Source organism: Macrobrachium nipponense, chromosome 12, assembly GCF_015104395.2.
Source record: "Macrobrachium nipponense isolate FS-2020 chromosome 12, ASM1510439v2, whole genome shotgun sequence".
NCBI classification, from domain to species: Eukaryota; Metazoa; Arthropoda; class Malacostraca; order Decapoda; family Palaemonidae; genus Macrobrachium; species Macrobrachium nipponense.
Genome location: NC_087205.1, coordinates 11,190,698 through 11,218,630, shown reverse-complemented (window position 1 = coordinate 11,218,630; position 27,933 = coordinate 11,190,698). Strand labels below are relative to the sequence as shown.

General features: G+C 34.4%; 2 protein-coding genes across 2 annotated transcripts in view; both read right to left on the bottom strand.

Moving 5' to 3' along the window:
• Positions 1 to 5,419, bottom strand: part of LOC135225112 (uncharacterized) — a gene marked incomplete at its 3' end in the record, with an annotated part of 17,532 nt that extends 12,113 nt beyond the window's left edge. The window contains exon 1 of the mRNA XM_064264369.1: positions 5,283 to 5,419. The remainder of the gene's footprint in view (positions 1 to 5,282) is intronic.
• An 8,077-nt stretch (positions 5,420 to 13,496) lies between these two features.
• LOC135224344 (uncharacterized) lies at positions 13,497 to 25,473 on the bottom strand. The gene is made up of 3 exons (XM_064263253.1): positions 25,082 to 25,473; positions 23,506 to 23,672; positions 13,497 to 16,823 (listed from the first exon to the last, which is right to left on the bottom strand). The coding sequence occupies exons 1-3, from the start codon at positions 25,101 to 25,103 to the stop codon at positions 14,925 to 14,927; spliced, it is 2,088 nt and encodes a 695-aa protein (XP_064119323.1). The 5' UTR covers positions 25,104 to 25,473; the 3' UTR covers positions 13,497 to 14,924.
• Between the last annotated feature and the right edge of the window lie 2,460 nt (positions 25,474 to 27,933).

Genomic DNA, 27,933 nt, shown 5'->3' with positions numbered 1-27,933 from the left:
ACAACTAATCTTAACGTACAACTTTTTTTTCCAGGTAGCTAATTCCTCGTAGCACCGTTTACTACGATAGAAAACTTACCTTTAGTAATATCAATTAATTACTGATTACAGGTAGATGTATAAGAAGACGATAAACTAATGAAAGCACAACGAGTTAAGTTAAACAAAACACAAATGGTGTTAGATAATTAACTATAAAAATTATAACTGCGAAAACCAACAATATGAAACCAAGTATACAAACACACACACACACACACACATATATATATATATATATACATGTGTGTGTGTGTGTGTGTGTGTGTGTGTGTGTCGCGCGCACACACACACACACACACAGATATATATATATATATATATATATATATATATAGTGTGTGTGTGTGTGTGTGTGTGTGTGTGTGAGTGTGTGTGTATGTATGTATAACTTATATTACTTTAAAACCAAATCACTTGCAAGTAAAAAAAAATTGGACGAATCCTAAGGATTAACCTTAATCTCCAGGCTAATCCTCAAACGGGACCTTTTTGGATTAGGATTAAATATCCCCCTTTGGGCAGAATGGAAAACGTGGCATCGCCTTTAGTTATAGAAAAGTCCCAACCTTCCATTGCCAGGGTGTAAGTCCCACCTATAACGGATTCGCCCAGATGATCTGACCAGCCAAGCATCATAGTCCTGTTTGAGGCCCAGAGGAAAGATGAGTGTTCTTTTTACATTTAGACGGTGCATACCAACCTCCACAGAGAGAGAGAGAGAGAGAGAGAGAGAGAGAGAGAGAGAGAGAGAGAGAGAGAGAGAGAGAGCATTCTTTTTACTTTTACAATAGAGGAGATTCCAGATAAACTTGGTATTGTATGAGATATGCGAACTTCCAGGAGTCAGTGTATTAGACTGGTGCATAAAAACCTCCACAGTCGTACAGTCTTACAGTCTTACATCTTGTTCGGGTTTGCCCCAGGTCCCTCAGTGTGAGGCACCTCTAATGTTCTACCGAGAGTTGCTAGTACATCTTCCGGTATATTTTGCATCTTCCAATCTGGATGGTCTGGGATGCAGTTTAGATATTTGTCGAGCTTATTCTTAAACACATCTACGCTCACTCCTGATATATTCCTCAGATGAGCTGGCAACGCATTGAATAGACGCTGCATTATCGATGCTGGTGCGTAGTGGATTAATGTCCTGTGTGCTTTCCTTATTTTTCCTGGTATAGTTTTGGGCACTATTAATCTACCTCTGCTTGCTCTTTCTGATATTTTTAGTTCCATGATATTTTCTGCTATTCCTTCTATCTGTTTCCATGCCTGAATTATCATGTAGCGTTCTCTTCTCCTTTTCTAGACTATATAATTTTAAGAATTGTAGTCTTTCCCAGTAGTCTAGGTCCTTAACTTCTTCTATTCTAGCTGTAAAGGACCTTTGTACACTCTCTATTTGTGCAATATCCTTTTGATAGTGTGGGTACCATATCATATTGCAATATTCAAGTGGACTACTAACATATGTTTTATAAAGCATAATCATGTGTTCAGCTTTTCTTGTTTTGAAGTGCCGTAACAACATTCCCGTTTTTGCTTTACATTTTGCCAACAGAGTTGCTATTTGATCATTGCATAACATGTTCCTATTCATCATCACACCAAGGTCTTTAACTGCTTCCTTATTTGTGATGGTCTCATTATTAGGTCCCTTATATGCATATAGCTTTCTTTCTCTGTCTCCATAATTTATTGATTCAAATTTATCAGAGTTAAATACCATCCTATTTACCTCTGCCCAATCATATACTTTGTTAAGGTCTCTTTGTAGAGCGTTCCTATCTTCATCACAAGTAATTTCTCTACTTATTCTTGTGTCATCTGCGAAACTACTCACTACCGAAATCCTTCACATTATTGTCTATGTTCTTCTAACTCATAATAACAAACAGTATTGCAGCTAACACCGTACCTTGCGGCACACCGGATATTACCTTGACTTCATCCGATTTCTCGTCGTTTGCAATAACTATCTGTTTTCTGTTGTGTAAAATTCTTTTAACCATCTTCCTACTTTATCCACGATATTGTGTTTTCTAATTTCTTCGCTAATATATTATGGTCTACTTTATCAAAAGCTTTTGCAAGTCTAAATAAACCACATCTGTTTTCATTTCCGCTTTTCATATTTTTTGAATATGTTCTCACGGTGGACTAACAGTTGGGTTTGTGTACTTTTTCCGGGTACGAAACCATGTTGTCCTTTATTAAACAAATTATTTTTTATTAAATGTTTCATAATATTTTTCTCATTACCCTTTCATACACTTTCATAATATGTGATGTTAGACTCACAGGCCTATAATTACTTGCCTCTAGTCTTGATCCACTTTTGAAAGTAGGGGTAATATATGCTAATTTGTGCTCATCATAAATCTTGCCTGTATCTACACTTTGTCTTAATAATATTGCAAGTGGCTTTGCGATAGAATGAACTACTTTCTTTAACAAAATAGCAGGAATTCCATCAGGCCCTGCAGCAGCTCCATTTTTAATTTCATTAATAGCCTGCACAATATCAGCTTCATTAATATCTATGTCAGTCTAAATATTCACTATTTTCATCCCTTACTTCTACTTCTATCATTATCTTCCATTATCTATTCTAGGGGTGAATTCTCTCTTATATCGTTCTGCCATATGTTGCAATTTCCTTTTTTTCACTCGTTAATCCTCCCTTCAATTCTCAGAGGGCCTATTTCTATTCTTCTTTTATTCATCTTCTTCGCATATGAGTTATAATAGTTTGGGGTTTTGCTTGATATTTAATAGGGTTTTTTCTTCCAAGTCCCGTTTTTTTTTCATTTTCTTTTGATTGTATAATCTTTTGTTCTGCTTTTCTATCTTACTTTTTATTTCTATAACTTTCCATGCATTTTTTTCTTTTGCAAGACCTTTTTTCCACTTTCTGATTTTCTGGAACAAGATCCTTCTGTCTCTTGGTATGCATGAATGATGTTTACTTTTCTTCTTCGGTATATATTTTTCCACTATTTTCTCCAATATTTTATATAATATCTCCGTATTTACCCTTATGTCATCACTTAAACGAAAATGTTATCCCAATCTTTTGTTTTAATAATTCTTCATTAAATTTCTGACATTTTATATTTTTACTGTAGAAGTTGTATTTTCCATATCCTTCCCACTTTTTCATTTCTTGCTTATCTCTATTTTCACTTGCTTTGGAATGAACTGTTAATTCTATGACATTATGGTCTGAAATATTCGCATTATAAACTATTATTTCTTTAACATAATTCATCTCGTTCACAAATACTAGGTCTAAATATTTTCCTTTCTTGTTGGCAGGTGATTTATTTGTTGAATGTTGTATTCTAGTAGCATATCTAATAGCTTTTCAAATTGCCTCTTATCTTCTGCACTACTATTACTCTCTTTTTTATATGTATAAGTACAACCACAATCTCCTATTCGTTACTTTCCATTCTACGAAAGGAAAGTTGAAGTCACCAGATAGGAGAATAGTCCAGTCCTTGTGATTTCTACATATATCATCCAATTTTTCAATTATTAAGTCAAACTCTTTAGTATTAGGAGGTCTATATATTACTATGTTCATCAATTTTTCAGATTCAATTCTACCGCTATTAGTTCACAATTCTGAGTTACTATATTTCTCATATATTTTTCCTTGTTTTTTGTCTTTCCCATATATTGCGGTTCCCCCTTGATTCCTATTTTTTCTATCTGATCTATAAGTTTGGAACCCTTTTATTTGATCATCATTCCCAGTTCTCTTGGGAATACCAGGTTTCACTTATATTCATTATATCTATTTTCTTTTCATTTTGGGTTAGTTCTTCTAAGTACTCTATTTTTTCTTTTTGAGTTACTCGTAACTAAACCCTGCGCATTCATCACTATGATGGTTTGCGTGTTTTCCTCCTTCATTTAATACTGGTAGTAATAAGGATTTTCCCATGTCTCTTTCCTGTTCTGGTATGTTGTTCTTTTTTTCATTTCCAGAAATTCTGACATTAAAAATCCAACTTTTCCATAATATTTGATCTTCCTTCATCATAATTATTCATTTTGTGTCTGAATCTGCAATTTTCTCCGTTTCTGCAATATCCTCTTGCATAATAAATACAGTTATTATCTCTTGAGTATAATTTCGGAGCTGATGCTTTGAAATTTTTTGCTGACACCTCTGCATATCTCATTGGTGGTTTGCTTTTCTCTTTTACCTGATATTCTTGATTTCTCTCTTTATTTGTTTCTTTCTTATTTTGGATTTTATTACTTGGTTGGTTATTTATTTGATTATGATTCATGGCTACAGGGTGCATATATTTGCATTTTTTGTCGAACTTACATCCTTTTCCTTCTTTTAGGTTTTTACATATTTTTGGATGCAGATCTCTGCAATCATCCCCATATCCATCTAAGTATGCACATTTACCATATATTCATAGTTTTTGACATATCTTAGGATGTTTGTAGTAACATCTTTCTCCAAATCTGCAATTCCCTCTTTTCAAAAGGTTGCAGATTTTGTCTTTCTTGTCTATTTTTTCCTCTTTCCGTCATTGTTATAGATCTGGGTAGAGCCTCTTCGGGATTTGCTTTTCTGTTGTCAGAGAGAGAGAGAGAGAGAGAGAGAGAGAGGAGAGAGAGAGAGAGAGAGAGAGAGAGAGAGAGAGAGAGAGAGAGAGAGAGAGAGGAGAGAGAGAGAGAGCATTCTTTTTACTTTTACAATAAAGGAGATTCCAGATAAACTTGGTATTGTAGAGATATGCGAACTTCCAGGTCAGTGTATTAGATGGCAATAAAAACCTCCAGAGAGAGAGAGAGAGAGAGATTCTTTTACTTTTACAATAGAGGAGATTCCAGATAAACTTGGTATTGTATGAGATATGCGAACTTCCGGATCAGTGTATAGCGGTGCATAAAAACCTCCACGAGAGAGAGAGAGAGAGAGCATCTTTTTACTTTTACAATAGAGGAGATTCCAGATAAACTTGGTATTGTATGAGATATGCGAACTTCCAGGAGTCAGTGTATTAGACTGGTGCATACAAGCCTCCACAGAGAGAGAGAGAGAGAGAGAGAGAGAGAGAGAGAGAGAGAGAGTTTTCTTATCTCAATTTTGTTTTCTAAATCACAGGTGCATACAAACCTCCAAACACACACACACACACACACACACACAGAAGAGAGAGAGAGAGAGAGAGAGAGAGAGAGAGAGAGAGAGAGAGAGTAATTTTTCTTACCTCAATTTCGTTTTCTAAATCACAGGTGAGTATTTTCCCATCTAGATCACAGACAGATGACTGTTCACTAAGCACAGTCAGCTGGACAGAAGATTCTACCCATGTCGATGCCATCAGCAGCAATAGTATTGCAGAATTGTACTCCATTTCCCAAGATCAGAAAAATACCTGGAAACAACCACGTTTATTTAACATACAATATCACATCAGAAAGATAGAGCTATGATATGGGCGTGGAGGATTAGATTTTCTAAAAGAGGTAGTTAATCTTACCTATGTCTTTAAACGGTATTTACCCATTTAGTCATCTTCATATAGGTTATATCATAATAACTTTTTTGTTTATTGTCCATTCACTCCAATTCGCAGGCATGTCGACCAGTATGCTTTATAATTTAGTTTCTTCATGACATTCCATCACTGTTATTATCTTTCTTTGCGCATCACATAACTTTTCATAGCATTCTGGCATATTCGTTGCAGATAAGTGATATCCTGTCTCAGAATAGGGATTTTTGCGATTGGTTATCAAATAATTTACAAGATATATACTTTGTTATTGCCGATTGTAATACTGTCTGAAGTCAGAGAGGGAAACCTTTCCAGTACGAGGCTTGATTCACAAAATTGTTTTAGTGTTTTTTTTTTTATTCTTACATATCAGTTCACGATTATCCATATTATTTATGTGCCCTTTATGCTAACATGATATTTGTTTATAGCACATTCTAACATTTACTGCAAGCACAAACGTCTAAGGTACGTGGCCGTTAATAAAGTCACTAGAAAAAAAGGGTAAGCAGAAAATCACAATTTTGGTTAAGAAAAAAGTCATGGAAAAAGTCTTATATATCTATGGCGTCCGATGAAAAACTCACAAAAAAAAAAAGTCACAATTCCGGCTACGAAAGTCGGTCAATCAAACAATGATGTACAAGCCAGTCGCGATATATCACTGCATCATAGATAAATAAAGTAGTAAAACAGAAAATATTTAGATTTTGAATCGGTTGTTAAGTGGCAATATATGACTTATACATATTGACTGCCCCGACAGTGACCACTGAATTTTTTGACTTATACATATTGAGCACTGAATCTTTTCACACACTTCCAGCACAGCTTGTCTTTTCGACTGACGTTTGATATACGTGGACTCTCTGTAGTATGGCAGATTTTGGAACCACGCTTATTACTGTCAATAATTTCCATGGCACGGGGCATAAAAATCCAAGGAATTTTGTTCAACAACAGCACTGGGCTTCGAGATTTCCACTATTAGCTCGGGGATACTGACGTGCTCTAGAAAGGTAGGTAATCTAAACGTGACCTCAAACCATACACTCGATAACAAATCTTACCGGATTAGCCCACCTGTTATCACACTGACCTCAAGCTGACTTATCTTAATCCTTCCAGGTTGATGTTGCCCATTTATACAAAGATCCATGTTTTTGTTCTGTTTTGAAACTTTTACGCAAAAACTTATTATTTCATCATCAGTTCTGCATATTCCTTCACTGAGTGTGATTGAAATTAACCTTAAAAATGTGAGAATTCGACGATTTTTTGTTTTTTTATTAAAGAAAGACGCAGAAACGGTGCTGACATTGATCTGTTTGTTTTTACTTGTGGCCTATTTTCATTCACGTGACTTTTTTTGAAGCGATGCCCTTTCTTTTTTTACCTTGATTCCTCTTTGTATTGGACAGAAAATGGTGCAACTAATCAGATCAAAATTCTATAATACTTGATTACCTTCTAACCATTTGATAATACCATATGCATTGTTGTATATCCTTGACTGTGAGGTACTTCAATGACAAGGCCATGATTTTACAGAACAATACACTACTCAATTCTATCACTTCTGCACCCAAGAACCATTACATGAGATTTTGTCGGCAAGGTAGTCTTACGGCATTAATGGTGATGAATTTGATTTAAGTTGAAATTTGATACTAGACGTGTATTGGTGTGCGTGTATGTGTGTGTGCTTTTTTTTTTTATGATTGCTTGTAATTATTTTTGTCCATACCTGTATCCAGTGGTAGCTTTTCCTTTCTCCAGCTATGAAGTGGTGATACCTGTAGTGTCTTCTTTTGTTGATACTGTCATCTCAAAGCACTCGAGCACTGTCTTAGCTTACATGGGAGTCTTTAGCATCAAGTATGCACAGCAACATAGAAAATAATAACTCTTTCATGAATATTCTAAGGTGTTACCTCTTGCTTATCTGACCAACGAAAAGGCCTTTATCAGTAGGGCTTAATTTATCAAATTATCATTCATTTCTTGTCAGTTTTAATCTCAATAAAACCTAGTGATTACGACTGAAGAGGAGGCACCGAATTGAGTAATAGTGTTTCATTCCTAGTATTTAATTTTATTTTTTCTGTTACATTTATCCGCATTTTTCAGAACAGCCTGTCCAAAGATGTAAGAAAGAAACAGGAGAAGATAGAGATGAATAATATAAATTATAACCCTGACTTGATGACGTAAACTTGAAGGACAAAAAAGAAACAGATAAGATAAGACTGAAAGAGACCTTCTCACGTCAGTGCGGGCATTTTCTGCCTCATTCTTTACGAATGATTCTTGGGAAATGGATTGACTTTTCTCGGGGATCTATTGTTAATCTTATGACAACAGGAGAATCTAGGGTTTCAAAAGCAAATGGGTCGGTTATCCGTGTGTTTTTCTTCAACTAAACAGACTTCTGTTCAGGAAAATACTGATCAAAATTCGCTGACATGGACTGCAAACACAGGTACATGATTTGCTGTAACTTCCTCCCATATCCTTCCTTTATATTGTTTTCCTCAATGTGTTCCAAAGTGACAGGAAAATGAAGCAAAAATGTTGGTCTATATTACGCAGACCTTGCTAAAACATCCTGATCGTCTTTGTCTTCTGATTGCTCAAGTACATCACTCCCTTGCCTTTGTCATTCAGCATCTGTCTATTTCTTATCAATATACAGTTTTGCTGACGATTCATTGATCTTATCTCATCTAGTTATCACTCGGGATCAAATATTGTGCACACCCAGGTGTAAAAGTCTTGAAACAATAATTCAGTTGAATGAATTCGTTGAATACAACAGTTCATTTTGTTCTTTACCTTTATTAAAATCTAACTATTTTTTTTTTTTACTGATGATAGCAAAATTAAGTTGCTTCTCCCATCCGGCCTTTGAGTTTTAAAACTATTTCAGAAACTTCTTGGCTATTTATCCTTTTTAAAATGTTATGTTGGATGTAAGATTGTTCTCTGCATTTTATCATCTCCTTAGTTCATAACTTTAATTTTTTAATATTTTCCTCATTTATGTCAGTTTCATTAGTACATTTGATGGCAAAACCGAAATGAAGGTAAAACATACATTCAAATACAGAAAACTGACTTAAGACTGGTATCCTTTCAGTTTTTTAGTGACCAATAAATCGTTCATAATCAACGAAAAAATCATCATATGGCTATCTGGTAAAAAACAAACCGCCCTAAAAACAGACCTTCAGACGAACTTTTTGGATGTAACATGCGCAGCAAATAAAGGAATATGAGTAATCCTAAGGAGATAGTTCATCCTGAATGGCAAGGAATTTCCGCGAAGCATCTGTATCTAAGAAGTTACCAGAACTGATGAATCTGCTACTAAACTTAGCCTTGAACATTTCAAAGCGTTCTTTTTAGAATCAAATCCATTATACTTTATAGCTGTAAATTTTGAGATGTGTGACGTAATGACATCCTGTCACTATGTGGTTTGAACTCCAACGATGGTGTATTTCATACTGATTTCCGAATTGCAGTACATTGCACGAGAAATTGGCATCTTATCCTTATTGTTAAAAAAAACGCGATCCGACCTCCAGCTTACTCGGGGGTGCCTACTAAATTCTGCGGTCAAATATCGTGTTCTTTCACCAATGAAAATTAAAATAAACACGCAATGTTTTATTAGGAATAATTTTTCTCTACTGTTTAACATGCACGTTATTTATTGTTTTACATTTGCATTCTAACAGATAAATCATAAGTATCCTATCCTGAAATTCCTGTATCTCTAACTCAACGCGATACACCTTTTTCAGATCTTTTTAGGCTTTTCCATAGGGTTTTCGTAACCTCCCCCCCCCCCTCACAACAATGACAACAACAGCAAGAAAAACAATAACAACAAGAGCAACAACAACAACAAAGTAGTTTGCAGACTTACTTCCCGAGTAAGCGGAATACCTTGGCAGTTCTTAACAATACTAAGTCTTTTCTGAACACTCCACATACATTTGGAAAATGACACAGAATGTGTTTTGAAACAAGCAAAGAAACAAAGAAAATCTCGAATGTACTTCACCAGGTGGAATTCGTTGATTTTCAAATCAAGACTAAACCTATCATTGGTCGAGATTAAAATAGACTGAAGGATATTAAAGATTAATAAAAGTTTGCGATTAATAAAGGCTCACAGAATTTCTTTAATAATCTATTCATCCATGATATTACACTTTTGTATAACAATAAAGTACAATTCGGTATAATAATCTACAATAAACTATTCTGTAATATCGGAAGAACTACATGATACAAAGAAATGTGTTAAAGCCACCTGGTTAGATGCATTGAAATAAGTCTTTTTTTTTATACATAAATTAAAGCCATATAAAACTTTTATACAAATTAAAAATCACTGATTAGTATTTTTGCAATTCAGTATTTTTTTTCGACGTTAATTCCCCTTTTCGGTTTTGAATATTATTTGAATTCTAAGTCTCTCTGTTGGTTAATCTTTAATATTCTTTATACTTTAGTGAGAGATGGTTTTATTTCAACCCAGTTTAGGAATTTGAAGCTTTGTAACGAAACTTTAACTGGTTTTCTTTGGTATTTAGCATATCTTACCAGAACCCTTTCTTTATTCAACCCCTTATCCTTTAAAATATTTCTAACATCTGGTATTATATTACCTTTTCACCAACGCTGAACAGATAAGATGTTTTGTTTGAATCTTCTTCGTTGTTCTGATAGGTCCCAGACGTCCTCTTGAGCCTAATTATCTTCTGAAAAAGAGCAGTTTACCTTCCGGAATGAATAGACATTCAAATGCATCGTCAGATTTCAGATTCGTGAAGAAACAGAAATGGTTTGAAAAGGATAGCTACTTGTACAGGCTCTGGTCAATTAAGACCCACCCAACTAGTTGAAGATTCATTGTTTAAACAAAATTATGTATTTTCATGTACTTTCTATACCAGTGATTCTCAAACTCTTTTCTGTTATTTCCCCCTGCACCCAGTTCAACCATCTAGATTTCCCCCTTCATGTGTATGAGTGAAAGAGTAGTTAAAACACACTGTGACTTTTTACTAATTTATTTTTCAAATGTATGAATATACTAATAAATATACAGTTACAGAGTAAAGTGGATAGAGAGCGGTTAGTAACAACTAACCGCATAGCCATAAAGAGCGGTTAGTAACAACTAACCGCATAGCCATAGAGAGCAGTTAGTAACAACTAACCGCATAGCCATGGAGAGCGGTTAGTAACAACTAACTGCATAGCCATAGAGAGTGGTTAGTAACAACTAACCGCATAGCCACAGAGAGCGGTTAGTAACAACTAACCGCATAGCCACAGACAGCGGTTAGTAACAACTAACAGGCATTAAGCCAAGAGAGCATTAGTAAACAACTAACCGATAGCCAATATAGAGAGCGGTTAGGTAACAACGAACTGCATACCACAAGAGAGCGGTTAGTAACAACAAAAAGCATATCCACAGACAGCGGTAGCAACAATAACCGCATAGCCAAGGGAGAGCAGGTTAGGTAACAAATAACCGATAGCCCACAGAGAACGGTTAGTAACAACTAACCGCATAGACACAGAGAGGCGGTTAGTAACAACTAACCGCATAGCCACAGAGAGCGGTGTACAAACGCATAGCCACGAGACGGTTAGTAACAACTAACCGCATAGCCACAGAGAGCGGGGTTAGTAACAACTACCCATAGCCCCAGAGCGGTTAGTAACAACTAACCGCATAGCCACAGAGAGCGGTTAGTAACAACTAACCGCATAGCCACAGAGAGCGGTTAGTAACAACTAACCGCATAGCCGCAGAGAGCGGTTAGTAACAACTAACCGCATAGCCATAGAGAGCGGTTAGTAACAAATAAAAGGACTTTTGTTTGCTCTTCTACTTTAGAATTAAATTAGTAGATTTTTTTCGTTAGTAGGTAGTGTTATTATTCCCCCCCCCCCCGCCCCGTAGCTTCAAATTTCCCCCTAGGGGGAAATTTCCCCCAGTTTGGGGAGCCACTGTACTATACAATTGCAACGTCTCAGGATAGCAACTTGTGCAAGTTTCATGAATGCCTGCTTCAAAAGTCGTAATTTTAAACGTTCATCTTTTCATAACCACCTGTCACTGGGGGTGGGGGGGGGGGGACTTCCATTTCGATTATGAATTTTCTGTTTATCATTCCACCTCATTTGCTTTGTCTTTATAGTTTAGTTTTTTTTTTTTTTACGTTTTACTTTAGGGTTGACAGTGGTAATCACCGTCGCTGATTCTTGTCAACTTTGTACTGTTGGAAAGACACTTGTTGCTATTGTTATTTTCATGTGTTTTTCAACTAACATCCCTTTCTGTTGCCTCGCTGCTACGAACATTTGCCCTCTTGAGATATGTTAGCATTTAGGCCGCGACAGGAAATGAATTGAGTATCCTCTATGAAGGAAAAATCGATAAAAGAATCATCTTTCAGATAGTTATGAATGAGGACAGTCTTATTTCTATTGCACCTACCATCCACAGTACTTGGAACATCTCTATGCAGCGCCTCAGTGGCGTGGCCGGTATGGTTTTGGCGTACCACCTCGGCGACCGCGAGTTCGATTCTAGGGCATTCTATTGAGGGGTGAGAGATGTGTATTTCTGGTGATAGAAGTTCACTCTCGACGTGGTTCGGAAGTCACGTAAATCCGTTGGTCCCGTTGCTGAATAACCACTGGTTCCATGCAACGTAAAAACACCATACAAACAAACAAACAAACAAATAACGCTTAATAACATGTAATCATTCAATCAAACGTCTGTTTTTGAAGAGTTCCACGATCAGAAAAGGTTATTATATACTAGATATTATATTTGTTGAATATCTTAAAAAAAATAATAAAATAAATAATCTAAAAATGTTCACAAAACCAGTGACTTCTAGTATATTTGTTGAATATATTCGAAAATAGAAATTTAAAAATGTTGATGTGTGAAGAATCCAAGACTCAGAAAAGGTTATTAAATATTGGGTATTATATTTGCTGAATTTATATAAAAAAAAAAAAAAATGTAATGTACATGTCTGAAGAGTTTCAAGAATAAGAGAAGGTTATTTTATATATTAGATATTATAGTTGTTGAATATCTTGAAAATAATAATAATAATAATAATAATAATAATAATAATAATAATAATAATAATAATAATAATAATAATAATAATAATAATAATAATAATAATAATTATAATAATTATTATTATTATTACAAAAATACAATGCGCAACTGGAATACAATACTTACAAGCTCTGGAATAAGACTAGCAGAGGTTAATATCAGGAGAGGGATCTTCCAGGGCGACTCACTGTCCCCACTACTCTTCGTAGTAGCCATGATTCCCATGACAAAAGTACTACAGAAGATGGATGCCGGGTACCAACTCAAGAAAAGAGGCAACAGAATCAACCATCTGATGTTCATGGACGACATCAAGCTGTATGGTAAGAGCATCAAGGAAATAGATACCCTAATCCAGACTGTAAGGATTGTATCTGGGGACATCAGGATGGAGTTTGGAATAGAAAAATGCGCCTTAGTCAACATACAAAAAGGCAAAGTAACGAGAACTGAAGGGATAAAGCTACCAGATGGGAGCAACATCAAACACATAGATGAGACAGGATACAAATACCTGGGAATAATGGAAGGAGGGGATATAAAACACCAAGAGATGAAGGACACGATCAGGAAAGAATATATGCAGAGACTCAAGGCGATACTCAAGTCAAAACTCAACGCCGGAAATATGATAAGAGCCATAAACACATGGGCAGTGCCAGTAATCAGATACAGCGCCGGAATAGTGGAATGGACGAAGGCAGAACTCCGCAGCATAGATCAGAAAACCAGGAAACATATGACAATACACAAAGCACTACACCCAAGAGCAAATACGGACAGACTATACATAACACGAAAGGAAGGAGGGAGAGGACTACTAAGTATAGAGGACTGCGTCAACACCGAGAACAGAGCACTGAGGCAATATCTGAAAACCAGTGAAGACGAGTGGCTAAAGAGTGCATGGAAGAAGGACTAATAAAAGTAGACGAAGACCCAGAAATATACAGAGACAGGAGAATGACAAACAGAACAGAGGACTGGCACAACAAACCAATGCACGGACAATACATGAGACAGACTAAAGAACTAGCCAGCGATGACACATGGGGAGAGCTAAAGAAGGAAACTGAAGGAATGATAACAGCGGCACAAGATCAGGCCCTAAGAACCAGATATGTTCAAAGAACGATAGATGGAAATAACATCTCTCCCATATGTAGGAAGTGCAATACGAAAAATGAAACCATAAACCACATAGCAAGCGAATGCCCGGCACTTGCACAGAACCAGTACAAAAAGAGGCATGATTCAGTGGCAAAAGCCCTCTACTGGAGCCTGTGCAAGAAACATCAGCTACCTTGCAGTAATAAGTGGTACGAGCACCAACCTGAGGGAGTGATAGAAAACGATCAGGCAAAGATCCTCTGGGACTATGGTATCAGGACGGATAGGGTGATACGTGCAAACAGACCAGACGTGGCGTTGATTGACAAAGTCAAGAAGAAAGTATCACTCATTGATGTCGCAATACCATGGGACACCAGAGTTGAAGAGAAAGAGAGGGAAAAAATGGATAAGTATCAAGATCTGAAAATAGAAATAAGAAGGATATGGGATATGCCAGTGGAAATCGTACCCATAATCATAGGAGCACTAGGCACGTTCCCAAGATCCCTGAAAAGGAATCTAGAAAAACTAGAGGCTGAAGTAGCTCCGGGCCTCATGCAGAAGAGTGTGATCCTAGAAACGGCACACATAGTAAGAAAAGTGATGGACTCCTAAGGAGGCAGGATGCAACCCGGAACCCACACTATAAATACCACCCAGTCAAATTGGACGACTGTGATAGAGCAAAAAAAAAAGAAAAAAAAGAAAAAAGAAAGAAAAAAAAAAAAAAAAATAATAATAATAATAATAATAATAATAATAATAATAATAATAATAATAATAATAATAATAATAAAATCCAAAAATGTTCACAAAACCAGCGATTTCTAGAGCCCGGCATCTATTCCTGAAACAATTTTTTATTCTTATTATTATTAAAGACATACAACCTTGAGATACATACGAGTAGATTTACATAGTGAAAGTAGTACATAAATAAAGTGAAAAATATTTACAATTAGAAACTTTTATAAACTATTCATTTCTCAGAAAAAAAAAATATATATTTAAAATAAATGTTCTCATCCTTCAAAAATCTAATTTGCCATCTGAGCAGTGTATCACCTTTTGGGTTCGTTTCCCGTGCTATTTGTAGTCAGCATTTTTACGAGGATTAACAACGCGTTTTTCAAAAACCTTAAAACTATTGATGAATCGCAATCTCTCTCTCTCAAATAAGCTTGCTTGTAAGATAATAATGTATCTTCATGGCTCAGCTTAAGCTGAATTATTTCGGCTTTTCTATCTATTTGTGATGATAATTTATCGAGGCTTCCATCGAATGATTCCTCTGGTATATTGCGGCAATCAGGGATTTTGGAGATTACTGAAAACATTTCGCTTTCAAAATCCCCAGTCGGGAAGGGTTTGTTATACACGCCCCAATTCTCAAGTAATTCTGTGAGATCGTTGCTTTCAGAACACGCTCTGATTTCAGTTTCACGTTTCTTGTAATCGCGTCTTTGAGCCTCGAAGAGGGATTCGTATTCATCGTGGACATATTTTAGAAATACATTCGTCTTCGACTGCAATCCTGTCGTCTCCAGAGACGACCGGATCTCCTTCAGTAGCAATAAAACGTCGAACGTCACCTCTTCGTATTTCTTAATCTGCTCGTCGCAGTAAGATTCTCGCCGAATAGCCTGTGATAATTTAACTCTGTATTCTAAGTAGGCTCTCGTGCCCGCCTTTGCTTTCCCGAGTGAGGTCTTTAGCTGTGATATCCTCTGTAAGGGAACATCCCGACTACTCTTGAATAACCGCCGAGATGCCTCTCCATGTCTCGTAAGTGCATTTATCCTTTCATCGAAGTAATTATCGTAATGACGCGTCGTGTCATGGAAGTCTTTGTTTATGCTCTCAAGACTACAACTTTTACCACTCTCACTCAGAAGAGATTCTTCGGCTTTTGTGATTTTGTTCTGAATATGGTTAAGTTTTTCCAGTACACAGTTGGTCCTTCTTTCAAGCTCTTCAGGGAGTAACTCTTTTTCAGTGGTTTCATCATTGCTAGGATTTCCATCGCTGTGAGTCGACGCCGTATGGCTAGGTATCATGTTCCCTTCAGTTATCCGGTTTGTGGGCCCATCACAGCTGCCATTTATTTCTAAGCTCTCCTCTTCTTTCATATTTATTAGAGCGCTATCCTCACTTATTCTGGTGAATTTCAATTCCAGAATTGTTTTGTTTTTCTTCATTATCAAACGTAGCAATGCAACGTTAACGAGAAGTGAGACAACTAGCAGAGAAGTAAAAATAAAGAGACTTACTTTGTATGCCTCTCCTGTTATACAATCACAAAACGAGACAGTTGCCTCTGTGTTTTCCAACTGTACTCGATCCTTTGCACAGTCTAGTGTCTCTTTAAGCGAGAAACCTCTCACTTCTAATCTTCCGGAAACATTTTCAAGAACAACGTAACCTTCGGGTGCCAAAGAAATACCTCCTTTAGTGACATTACTTATGCAAGAGTTGTCCAACTTGATCTCTCCACCACTATGAACGACTAATCCTTCGTCGATAATTTCTTCAACGATAGTTTTGCGAAAGATTATCGATGACCTGTTACTGACGATGAGGCTGCGAAGCGATGCAACATCCGAGTCTTGTAAGACCGCAGCTGTTCCCTCAGCCAATGGTGTTGGAATATCCAAAGTCGTTATCTTAGAGTTTAAAACTATAAGCATTTGGAGACCGGACTGTGTTTTCAAAATCCCGACCACCGAATCCTCTATGTAGATTTTGCTAATGTGTTCGGGCACCCTGGCTAGTTTCGTACCAACAGCTGATAGATGAATAACGCTTTCGCAAGGTTTACTTTCACCGTCAGTCACATCTACCCTCGAGACGTTTTGAAACTTGACGTCGACGCAGATAGAAGAGTTGAGAAGAACGTTGCCAGCGTTCAGGATGAAAACCCTGCGTATCGATCTTCCGAGGGAGTAACCCATTTCCACCAACTGAAAGAGTATTACGGTGATCTTGGTAAAAGAACTCTATCATGCTCCAGGAAGCACAAGCATAACTAATGAAATACAAAGGAAGTTGGTGGGCTCAGTGTGAAAAAGCTTTCAAATGGGTTGTATTCTCTCGATCAATACGATCCAATTATGTCTCTCTCTCTCTCTCTCTCTCTCTCTCTCTCTTATTCATGATCAAATTATGTAGGGGAAAACTGGCTTAGTTTCATTTTATTAACATTTAGAAGAGTTTACCCTGTACAGGTAAAGCAAGATAGGTTAATGTGAATATGTTCTCTCTCTCTCTCTCTCTCTCTCTCTCTCTCTCTCTTTTATTTATGATCAAATTATGTAGGGGGAAAACAGTCTTAGTTTCATTTTATTGACATTTAGGAGAGTTTACCCTGTACAGGTTAAGCAAGCTATGTTTTCTCTCTCTCTCTCTCTCTCTCTCTCTCTCTCTCTCTCTTATTTATGTTCAAATTATGTAGGGGGAAACTGGCTTAGTTTCATTTTATTGACATTTAGGAGAGTGTACCCTGTAGTGATAAAGCAAGCTAGGTTAATGTGTAAACATATATTCTCTCTCTCTCTCTCTCTCTCTCTCTCTCTCTCTCTCTCTTATTTATGATCAAATTATGTAGAGGAAAATTGGCTTAGTTCCAATTTATTGAAATTTAGAAGAGTTTACCCTGTACAGGTAAAGGAAGCTAGGTTAATGTGAATATGCCCTCTCTCTCTCTCTCTCTCTCTCTTTTATTCATGATCAAATTATGTAAGGGAATACAGGCTTAGTTTCATTTTATTGACATTTAGGAGAGTGTATCCTGTAGAGATAAAGCAAGCTAGGTTAATGTACACATATATATTCTCTCTCTCTCTCTCTCTCTCTCTCTCTCTCTCTTCTCTCTCTTCTTTCTCTTATTTATGATCAAATTATGGAGAGGAAAACTGGCTTAATTTTATTTTATTGACATTTAGAAGAGTTTACCCTGTACAGGTAAAGGAAGCTAGGTTAATGTGAATATGCTCTCTCTCTCTCTCTCTCTCTTTTTCTCTCTCTCCCTTTTATTCATGATCAAATTATGTAAGGGAATACAGGCTTTGTTTCATTTTATTTACATTCAGGAGAGTGTGGTACCCTGTACAGGTAGCTAAAGCAAGCTAGGTTAATGTGAAACTATTTAACGAAATAGTCTTTCTTACGAAACTTTTCAGTTTTTGCTGCCTCAGAATTCAAACTATTCCTTTTCCTAAGCTCTGTCTCTATCTGTATTACTTTTTAGTTTAAGAGGTTATTATTATATGTTTGAGGCTAATGAATAACAGCTTCAGAACTAAGCGTATGATATATTATATACATAAATACATTTACAATTCAGATCTTACATTAACCAACTCGCTTAACTGGTGGGTGTTATAAAATCAGTTTTTATTTTTTTTTATTATTCATGGTCAATTGTGTTGCTCACACTGTTGAGGCTTATATCTTAGCAACAAGACTACTGGATACATTTCAATTTACGGATTTTACTCTTTTATGTAACGTTACGAAAATGATGATAACATAAATTAACAACGATTGTCATATCTTCCTCTGGAACTGACAACAGGAAGGTGAATGTTTTATGTTTTATTATCTCTCTCTCTCTCTTCTCTCTCTCTACTCTCTCACTCCTCTCTCTCTCTCGTCTCTCTCTCTCTCTCATCTGCTCTCATATATATATATATTAATATATATATATATGTATATTAATATATATATATATATTATATATATATATATATATATATATATATATATTATATATCAGTCGATTGCAAGGAGAAGGACAACCCTTTATTCCCATTATATGTACTTTTATTGTCGCGACGTTTCAAGACAAAAAAGTTCTATTATCAAGCTAAAAAAAAAAGCTAAAACAAAAGTTAAAGTCACAAACTCGGAATACATATTGAAAGTTTTAAAAGTTTGCAAATATAAAAAACAAGTACAAGAGTAGGGAGGAGTCAATACCATAAGGTGCTGAAAACACAGACCGAGTGACAATTCGGGCCGGGTCAGCTTCGACTTGACCTCACGAGAGATACAGAGGTTTTGAGCTTCGAAGTCTGGGTGTTTAACTGCGGAAGGAGTTGTTTAATGAAAAGTTATTCTAAAATAGCTAAATGCTGTTCTTTAGAGGATTGGCCTATAATTTTAAAATCTTTGTAATTCATGTCATGTTTACATTTCTTTGTATGCTCGCGTATACATGAAAACTCAGGATTAGTTAATCTCCCTTTGAGTAACCTCCGTGTGGAGCCGACTCCTCCCTACTCTTGTGCTTGTTTTTTATATTTGTAAACTTTTTAAACTTTTAATGTGTATTCCGAGTTTGTGATTTTAACTTTTGTTTTATCTTTTTTTTTAACTTGATAATGGGACTTTTTTGTCTTGAAACGTCGCGACAATAAAAGTACATATAATGGGAATAAAGGATTGTCCTTCACCTTGCATCGACTGATGTCTACTGGTTGATAGAACCATCTTCAATTTTCACTATATATATATATATATATATATATATATATATATATATATATATATATATATAATATATATATATATATATATATATATATATATATATATATATATATATATATATATATATATATATATATATATATATATATATATATATCTATAAGTGAATCCCACAGGAAAATGATAATCAGAAATCCAAGCACTTTCGTCTTTACTCAGACATTGTCAAGGAGTTAATGAAGTACAATTGGAGAGAAAGGTCTCAGGTACAAAACAAGATTAATTGTCATGGTTAATTGTCAAAAGGGTAAAAATTAAAAGAGATAATCCAGGATTATCGGATATCACACGGTCACAAACCTAAACAGATTGACCCTAACCGAAATTACAAAGTTTCTTTACAGTCCAAAATATGTAAAAACTGAATATATTAATTTTGTTGCTTATTTTTATCTACAAATTTTTTCATTATGAAAGCATCAAGTTTAAATAAACCAAGACTTAAATTTAGAATATTTCTATTATTTGACTTGATGAAACAAGATTCAATGATATTCCTTTTAACTGTGTCATTACATGGGATTAAGGCTCTTGCTTGACTCCAGTTAATAGGATGGTCTAAATCTCTCATATGTACGAATAATGCATTCGATATTTGCCCAGTTCTCACAGAATATTGATGCTGTTTGAGACGTTGTGAAAGAAATTTACTGGTTTGTCCATAATAGACTTTATCACACTTTTTGCAAGGAATTTCATATATGCAGCCTGGAAGATCTTTAGGAGAATTTTTGATTACTAAACTCTTGACATTAATATTACTGAAAACAACATTTATGTTAAAAAGCTTTAAAATTCTAGGAATATCTATGCTTACTAAATTCAAGTTTGTCATTAGATGAATAAAATGTTTTTCTAGCTCTTTTCCATGCCACATCTACAAAAGTCCTTGGGTATTTAAGTTTCATTGCAATATCATAAATAGTTTTAATTTCAGCGTCAATAAACTGCGGGCTATAGACACGTAAAGCCCTTAAGAAAATCCCAGAAAAAACAGAGAACTTAACATTTTGATGGTGATTGGAGTAGTAATGAATAAAAGAGGCAATGTTAGTTGATTTTCAAAAGACTGAAAAGGTGAAATTTCTATCATTTCTATGGACAGTTACATCAAGAAAATTCAAATTTCAATTTCTTTCTTCCTCTACAGTAAATTTTATAGAAGGGACTAAATTATTGAGATTATTAAGGAATTCCTGGAGATTTTCGTGAACTGGCCAAATACAGAAGATATCATCCACATATCTAAACCAAATAACTTTTTGGGGCAAAATTCTTGGTAAGAGTTTTGTCTCAAGAAATTCCATGTAAATATTGCTAAGGACAGGAGATAAGGGATTACCCATAGCCATGCCAAACTTTTGTACAAAAAATTCCCCATTAAAACAAAATTTACTATCTTTGATACATAACCTTATGAGACTAATGAGGTTTGCCACACTTGAGGGAATGTCATGATATTCTAATTCATCCTCCAAATATTCAAGTAAGTCATCTACAGGCACTTTTGCAAATAGAGACAACATCAAAACTAACCATATTAAAATCAAAATTCAAATTTAAACTATTCAATTTGTTTATAAAATCAACATTGTTTTTAACATTCGTGTTAGAAATGTTTCCTACCAAAGGAGTAAGAATTTTTACAAGCTTGTAAAAATTCTCCTTCTTCTCCCAGTAGATCTGTAACTCCTGTTATAGATTTGGTACAGGCTTTAAAATTTGTGCCTACTTTTCAGGAATGTAATGTCGCTGAGTTTTGTGTATCCTTTGAAAGGATAGCTACTAGGTTGCAATGGCCACGAGAATATTGGACCACCCTTATCCAAGGCAAGTTAGAATGTAGGGTCCAGAAAGTTTAAGTGACCTTGGACGAAACTTTATCATCGGACTATGAAAATGTGAAAGCCATTGTTTTAAAGGCTTATGAACTGGTGCCGGAGGCTTATCGCAAGCGGTTTAGAAATTCACAAAAAGGTAACGAACAAACATTTATAGGTTTGCTAGAGGGATAAAACAGTATGCCGAGGACTGGTTCAAATCCAAATAAGTGGATGATTATGACCTATGAACAGATATGTGGAATCCGGTTTAAAACAGTGTAGCTCTTAAGTATGTACCTATGTGAGAGCCTTGTAGCTCTTGGGTAAATTTTTTTTGGAGTGGGTTTGTGAGGTCTTCAGTGTAGTATATCCTCTAGTGTATATTAATATTTTGATAATTTTAGCGCCTTAATTGTAAGCTGCATCCTTGTGTCTTTGCCACCCCCAACCCACCAATTTTTCTTGTCATGTCTTATAAGTGCAATTATCTTAATGAGTATTTTGGTTTTTACAGCTATGAATGAAATCTTATATTTTTGTTGTTTGATTGTATTTGTTTCAGCATGTGATTATTTCATATTTTTGCGTTTATTTAGAATGTTAATTAAAAAAAAAAAAAAATTTCTTTTGGAGAGGAGGTGTCATCTTGTTGCCAGTTAATGATAGGTGAATAATGTATTAGATTATTTTTGATAATGTATTAGATTATTTTTAAACTGTTAATTAGTTAAGAATGGTAATTGCTAGTTTTCTCCTCTCCGGTGTTTGACTTGTTATATGTTTTTGCTAATCCTATTTTCAAATTCCATATTTGGCGATTTCACTGAGTGTGGTCTTCCCCCCTCTCCAACCCCCCCGCCTCTTGCTGACCAGTGGGGATATGGAAGTCTTCGGTGGTGATATGAGCCAGTTGTTTCCTGGGACCTTGCCTTGGGCGCTATTTGAATGATCGTTGGTACTGATTTTTGGCCTCTGCACATGTACATGGACTGTAAATTATTTACACCCTACATACCTTTGGATTTCCCAGTCTGCAGCTTCAGGATTTATCCTTCTACGCCTTTGGTTCAGTTATAAAGCCAAGGGGACCTCTATGTCCCAAGGTGAAATATTTATACGTATTAAAGCTCACGGCAAATGTTCCTCTGCTGTCGTCTTTAGTGGACAGTTTGATACTGGCCACCCACCTTGTGATATTTATTTGGATTAAGTGTTGTGATTGGATTAGCAAATCACTCTGATTTGTCCTCCAGACGTGGAGGTGTATCTTGCCTTGCAAGAGGAGATTTAAGTTTAAAACATATGGAGAAGTAGTTAGGAATATTAGTGTGTATTGATTAGGATATTGTTTCTTTTTGCCTTTCTCCTCCTTTCTGGACCCCCTTCTTTTTGTGTTTGAATGTGTTGGTTTCTTTTATTAATTGTGTATTTGGGATTTGTTTAGTGGCTATTTAAGCATGAGTGTTATTCATATATTTTTGTATTATAGAGGTTCAGGTGTAATTTCTGCCTAAAGAGTTATGTGTTAAATTTAAGGGATTTTTCTCAAGTGTTTACTTTCACCCCTGAATTGATTTTGCACTCTGTGGTTTAAGGTTGTGGTACGATTTCACACTTGTGAAATTCGTATCCTGCTACAGTGAATACAGTTATCAGATAATTTTATAAGTGTATTGTGTGGTGGTTAACAAACCATCACAATATATATATATATATATATATATATATATATATATATATATATATATATATATATAGTATGTATGTATAATATCATACATACACAATACACTTACAGGGTTGCTGTCATATCATTTGATTATGGAAATTCCAAAGAAGGAAAATTTAGCATACACTACACACACACACACACACACGCACACAAACACATGCACACACACGTGTGCATATGTATGTATATTATACATACATACATACATATATATGTATGTATGTATAATATACATACATATACACACGTGTGTGTGCGTGTGTTTGTGTGTATGTGTGGTGTATGCTAAATTTTCCTTCTTTGGAATTTCCATAATCAAATGATATGACAGCAACCCTACCCCCCGCAAAAAAAAAAAATCTAGATATCAAATAATCTGGAAAGTCCCCTCTAAGAAAAAATAAAATCCATTTTAATTTAGCGTATATTAAAATCGTTACTCGATCCACCCAACAGCCTCCAAGTGGCATTTCTCGATAGAGTTAGTGAAGATCCTATTAACCCACTGAAGAAAGGAATGACAAGTGTCCTACTAACCTCAGGGGCGTTTTTGTAATCGCAAAAGAGGACATCTCCTCCTTGATCGCATCTGGGATCCTCTCCGCTGACCTTCAGTCCAGGGCCAGTGTCACTGGAGGCTTCAGCGCTCGAGTAATTCCTCAGCTCCGGCAGCGCCGTGAAGAACGTCAGCAAGGTGATCCAGCCTAGAATGAACATATCATTGGTTGGGGGAAAATTTTCCTTCTAATTTTGAAAAGTTTTGAGAATTATACAAAACAAATAGATTTGAAATCTCAGTTTATTTTTTTTTCTTTTAATACTTTCCTTCTAATTTTGAAGGGTTTTGAGAATTATACAAGGCAAATACATTTAGAATCTCAGTTTATTTATTGTTTTTTTCGATTTAATTTCGACAAGGTTTTAGAATTAATTGCCACAAAACATTGGTTGTCGAATATTTTCCTTCTAATTTTGAAGAGTTTTGGGAATTATACAAAGCAAATATATTCAAAATCTCAGTTTATTTATTTATATTTTTTTCGATTTAATTTCGACAAGGTTTTAGAATTAATTGCCACAAAACATTGGCTGTCGAATATTTTCCTTCTAATTTTGAAGTTTTGAGAATCATACAAAACAAATACATTTAGAAACTCAATTTCTTATTTTTCTTTTTTAGAGCGTCACTGTCTTCTAATTTTGAAGTGTTTTGAGAATTATACAAAGCAAATATATTTAAAAGCTCAGTTTCTTATTTTTTCAAAAATTTAATTTCGACAGAGTTTTAAAATTAATTGCCACAAAACAAATGTAATCAGAGCCTCACTGTCTTATTACGTAATGAAAATTATAACAATACTATATTACAGCTCTTGGTCAGACACAATATATATATGAAAGAAAGACTCACAGTAGTATATACTATATTAAAAACATTTTTATTAACAACCATAAAGTAGTAAGTCATCCTAACAGAGCTTTTGACGTGCGGAAAACACCAAGATAACACGTGAAGACTTAAATTAGAAGTAAAGTTTATAGTGTTTTTCACATTCACAGACAGTTGTAAGCTCGATATATGCTGGTGATGGGGGTTGTGGGGGGAGGGTGATGGGCGTGGCTAGGGGGGAGGGGGGCTATTAAAGACAAAATAAAGAGCAAAGGAATCAAGCTTTCTCAAATCCTACTTCGGGAAGCATTCCGAACATTTACTCGGGGAAAAAATATCGTACTAAATTGAGTAAGCGATTATTAAGACTCCCTGTAAAATATCACTTTTAAACCTTTTACGACGAATCACAAGAAGTGACCAACGTAAAAATAATAATAAAGGAAAAATTCGTATCACCACAAAGAAATTCAGTCGGTTTTTTGTCTAGTTTTGCCTTCCCTGTTGTCTATTTGTAGTTTTCCAACGTTTTCCACTCCCCATTATACATCGTAACACATCGTCAAAAACACTCATTACCTCTGTTTTTAATAAACTCGCCCAGAAAAAGAAAAAAAAAAACTCTTCTCACAGTATCAGACGAACGACTTTTAAAATTCACTAATTGTTATGGTTCAATCGAACGACTATCTTTCGAATAATATTGGACTTTTTAAAACTTACGTTCGAAAGGTCTCATTCCCATGCGATTCCAATCAGGAGATAATTATTTGACACTTCCGTGGATTGCACTTAATTGGGATGGAAATTTCAGAGATCGTCTGTTTACGAACGAGGTGTCGTTGGCAATGTAGGTTACTGCTGTAATGTTCGAGGCGAGAGCGTTATCATCTTGGATAAAGATGGTGGAGCATACGAGTATAATAACGAACATACGGCCTCCAGACATCCACCGCTAACCTGCAATTTACACTTAGGGTCTGAAAGTCTTCGTAATAGGATATGGCTCCCTGAATTCAACATCTGATCTGATCCTATATAAACATTGCCTCTGTCGTACCTTCTCTGAGTTTAGACCAAGATGAGAGCCAATGTGTATTGTTCGAAATATAGTAATTTGAGAAAATGCTATGATTCTTTCACTGGCTTTCTTTTTTTTCTTTAATGTCAAGCCATTAAATTACAGCAAGCAATCATAAAAACAAAAAAGACTTTGATTAGTTTTTTCATTACTCATTGAATAGACTTCAGCTTTTAGGCTATAAATGCATTTTTGTTGTTTTTTATAGAAAAAAAATATCAAGGCTTTAAATTACAACAAGCAGTGACGAACACATAAAACTTCAGGTTTTAGGCTATAATTTGTGTACACCGGCATGTGATATAGTAAACCTTATGATTTCGGTTCATTATGTTACAAGTATTTGCGTATTTATAGCGCTATCTAATCAAATAACGCTTATCCGCGATAAGATATTTCCTTTCCAGAGCCATGGTGGTTTTGGCACCTTGGATGATTTTAAGCTTAGATATATTTAAGAAATCGTGATATTTTATGAAAGACATTCAAAGCAATTTTGCCTTTAAGAACCACTACGTATACATGTATAACATGTGTATTGATAGATATACATATATACTTATATACATACACACACACACACACACACACACATATATATTATATATATATATATATATATATATATATATATATATATATATATATATGTGTGTGTGTGTGTGTGTGTGTGTGTGTGTGTATGTAATATAGTATATATATATATATATATATATATATATATATATATATATATATATATATATATATATATATATACATATGTGTGTGTATGTGTGTATGTATATAAGTATATATATATATATATATATATATATATATATATATACATATATATATACATATATATATATATATATATATATATATATATATATATATATATATATATATATATATATATATATATGTATATATATATATATTATATATATATATATAGATATATATATATATACTATATATATATATGTATATATAGTATATATAGTATATATATTATATATATATTATTATTATATTATATATATATTTATATATCTATATATATATATATATATATATATATATGATAATATCTTTATAATAGAATATTATATATATATATATATATATATCTATATATATGTAGATATATATGTATATATATATATATGGTATATATATATATTATATATTATATATATGTATATATATATATGTATATATATTATATATATTATATAGTATATATATATATATATATATATATATATATATATATATATATATATATTATATATATATATCATATATATATATATCTATATTATGGTATACTATATATATATATATATATATATATATAGATATATATATATATATATATATATCTATATATATATATATATATATATATATATATGATAAATTTATATATAATATAAATATATATATATATATAAAATATTATATATAGTATTATATATTAAAATTATATATATATATATATATAATATACTATAATATATTATATTATATATATTAATATATATGAATAATTATAACATCGGAACCGGAATCCATTTATATATCAATTCAAGCTACAAATGTCCTTTTAATATCTAAATTCACTTTACCTCCCAAATGATATATTTTCATATATGTACCGAAGGGGAATTTTTTAATTGATAATAATTTCGTCCCCCCATGGGATCGAACCACCGTCCAAGTGGACGGGGACGAAATCAGGACAGGCAGTGACGCTATCCAATCAGCCAACAGAGACGCTATAAGTTCATATCGATTCTGACCTTACAAATCACCCTCGATCTGGATGCTTTCGTAATTAGAATCGATATGGAACCCCGTCTACCATGTTAGCCAATTCGAGCGTTTGACAGCCACGTAGCCTTTTGTTATGAATAATTATCACATGGAACAGTGATCCATTTTTTATATATCAATTCAAGCTACAAATGTCCTTTAATATCTAATATATATTATATATATATATATATATATATATATATATATATATATATATATATATATATATATATATATATATATAATGAATGTAAGACCATTTTTAGTTGTCAGTCAAAAAAAAGTATATTGAGATGTCTTGGTCTGTCCGTCTGCACTTTTTCTGTCCTCCCTCAGATCCTAAAAACTACTGAGGCTAGAGGGCTCGAAATTGTTGAGTTGATCAACTACCCTCCGGTCACCAAACATACCAAATTGCAGCCCTCTAGCCTCAGCGGTTTTCATTCAAGATAAGGTTAAAGTTAGCCATGACCTTGCGTCTGCCACAGCTGTAGGTTCCAACAACGCAGGCCACCACCCGGCCGTGGCTGAAAGCTTCATGGGACGCGGCTGCTAATCAGCTCAGCGGTCTGGTAAAACTAAGATATACTTAACTTTTTTGACTGAAATCATTCATACAGTTATTCTTGACACAACGCCTGTTTCATTACACTATACGAAAAAAAAAGATTATCATCAAGTCCAC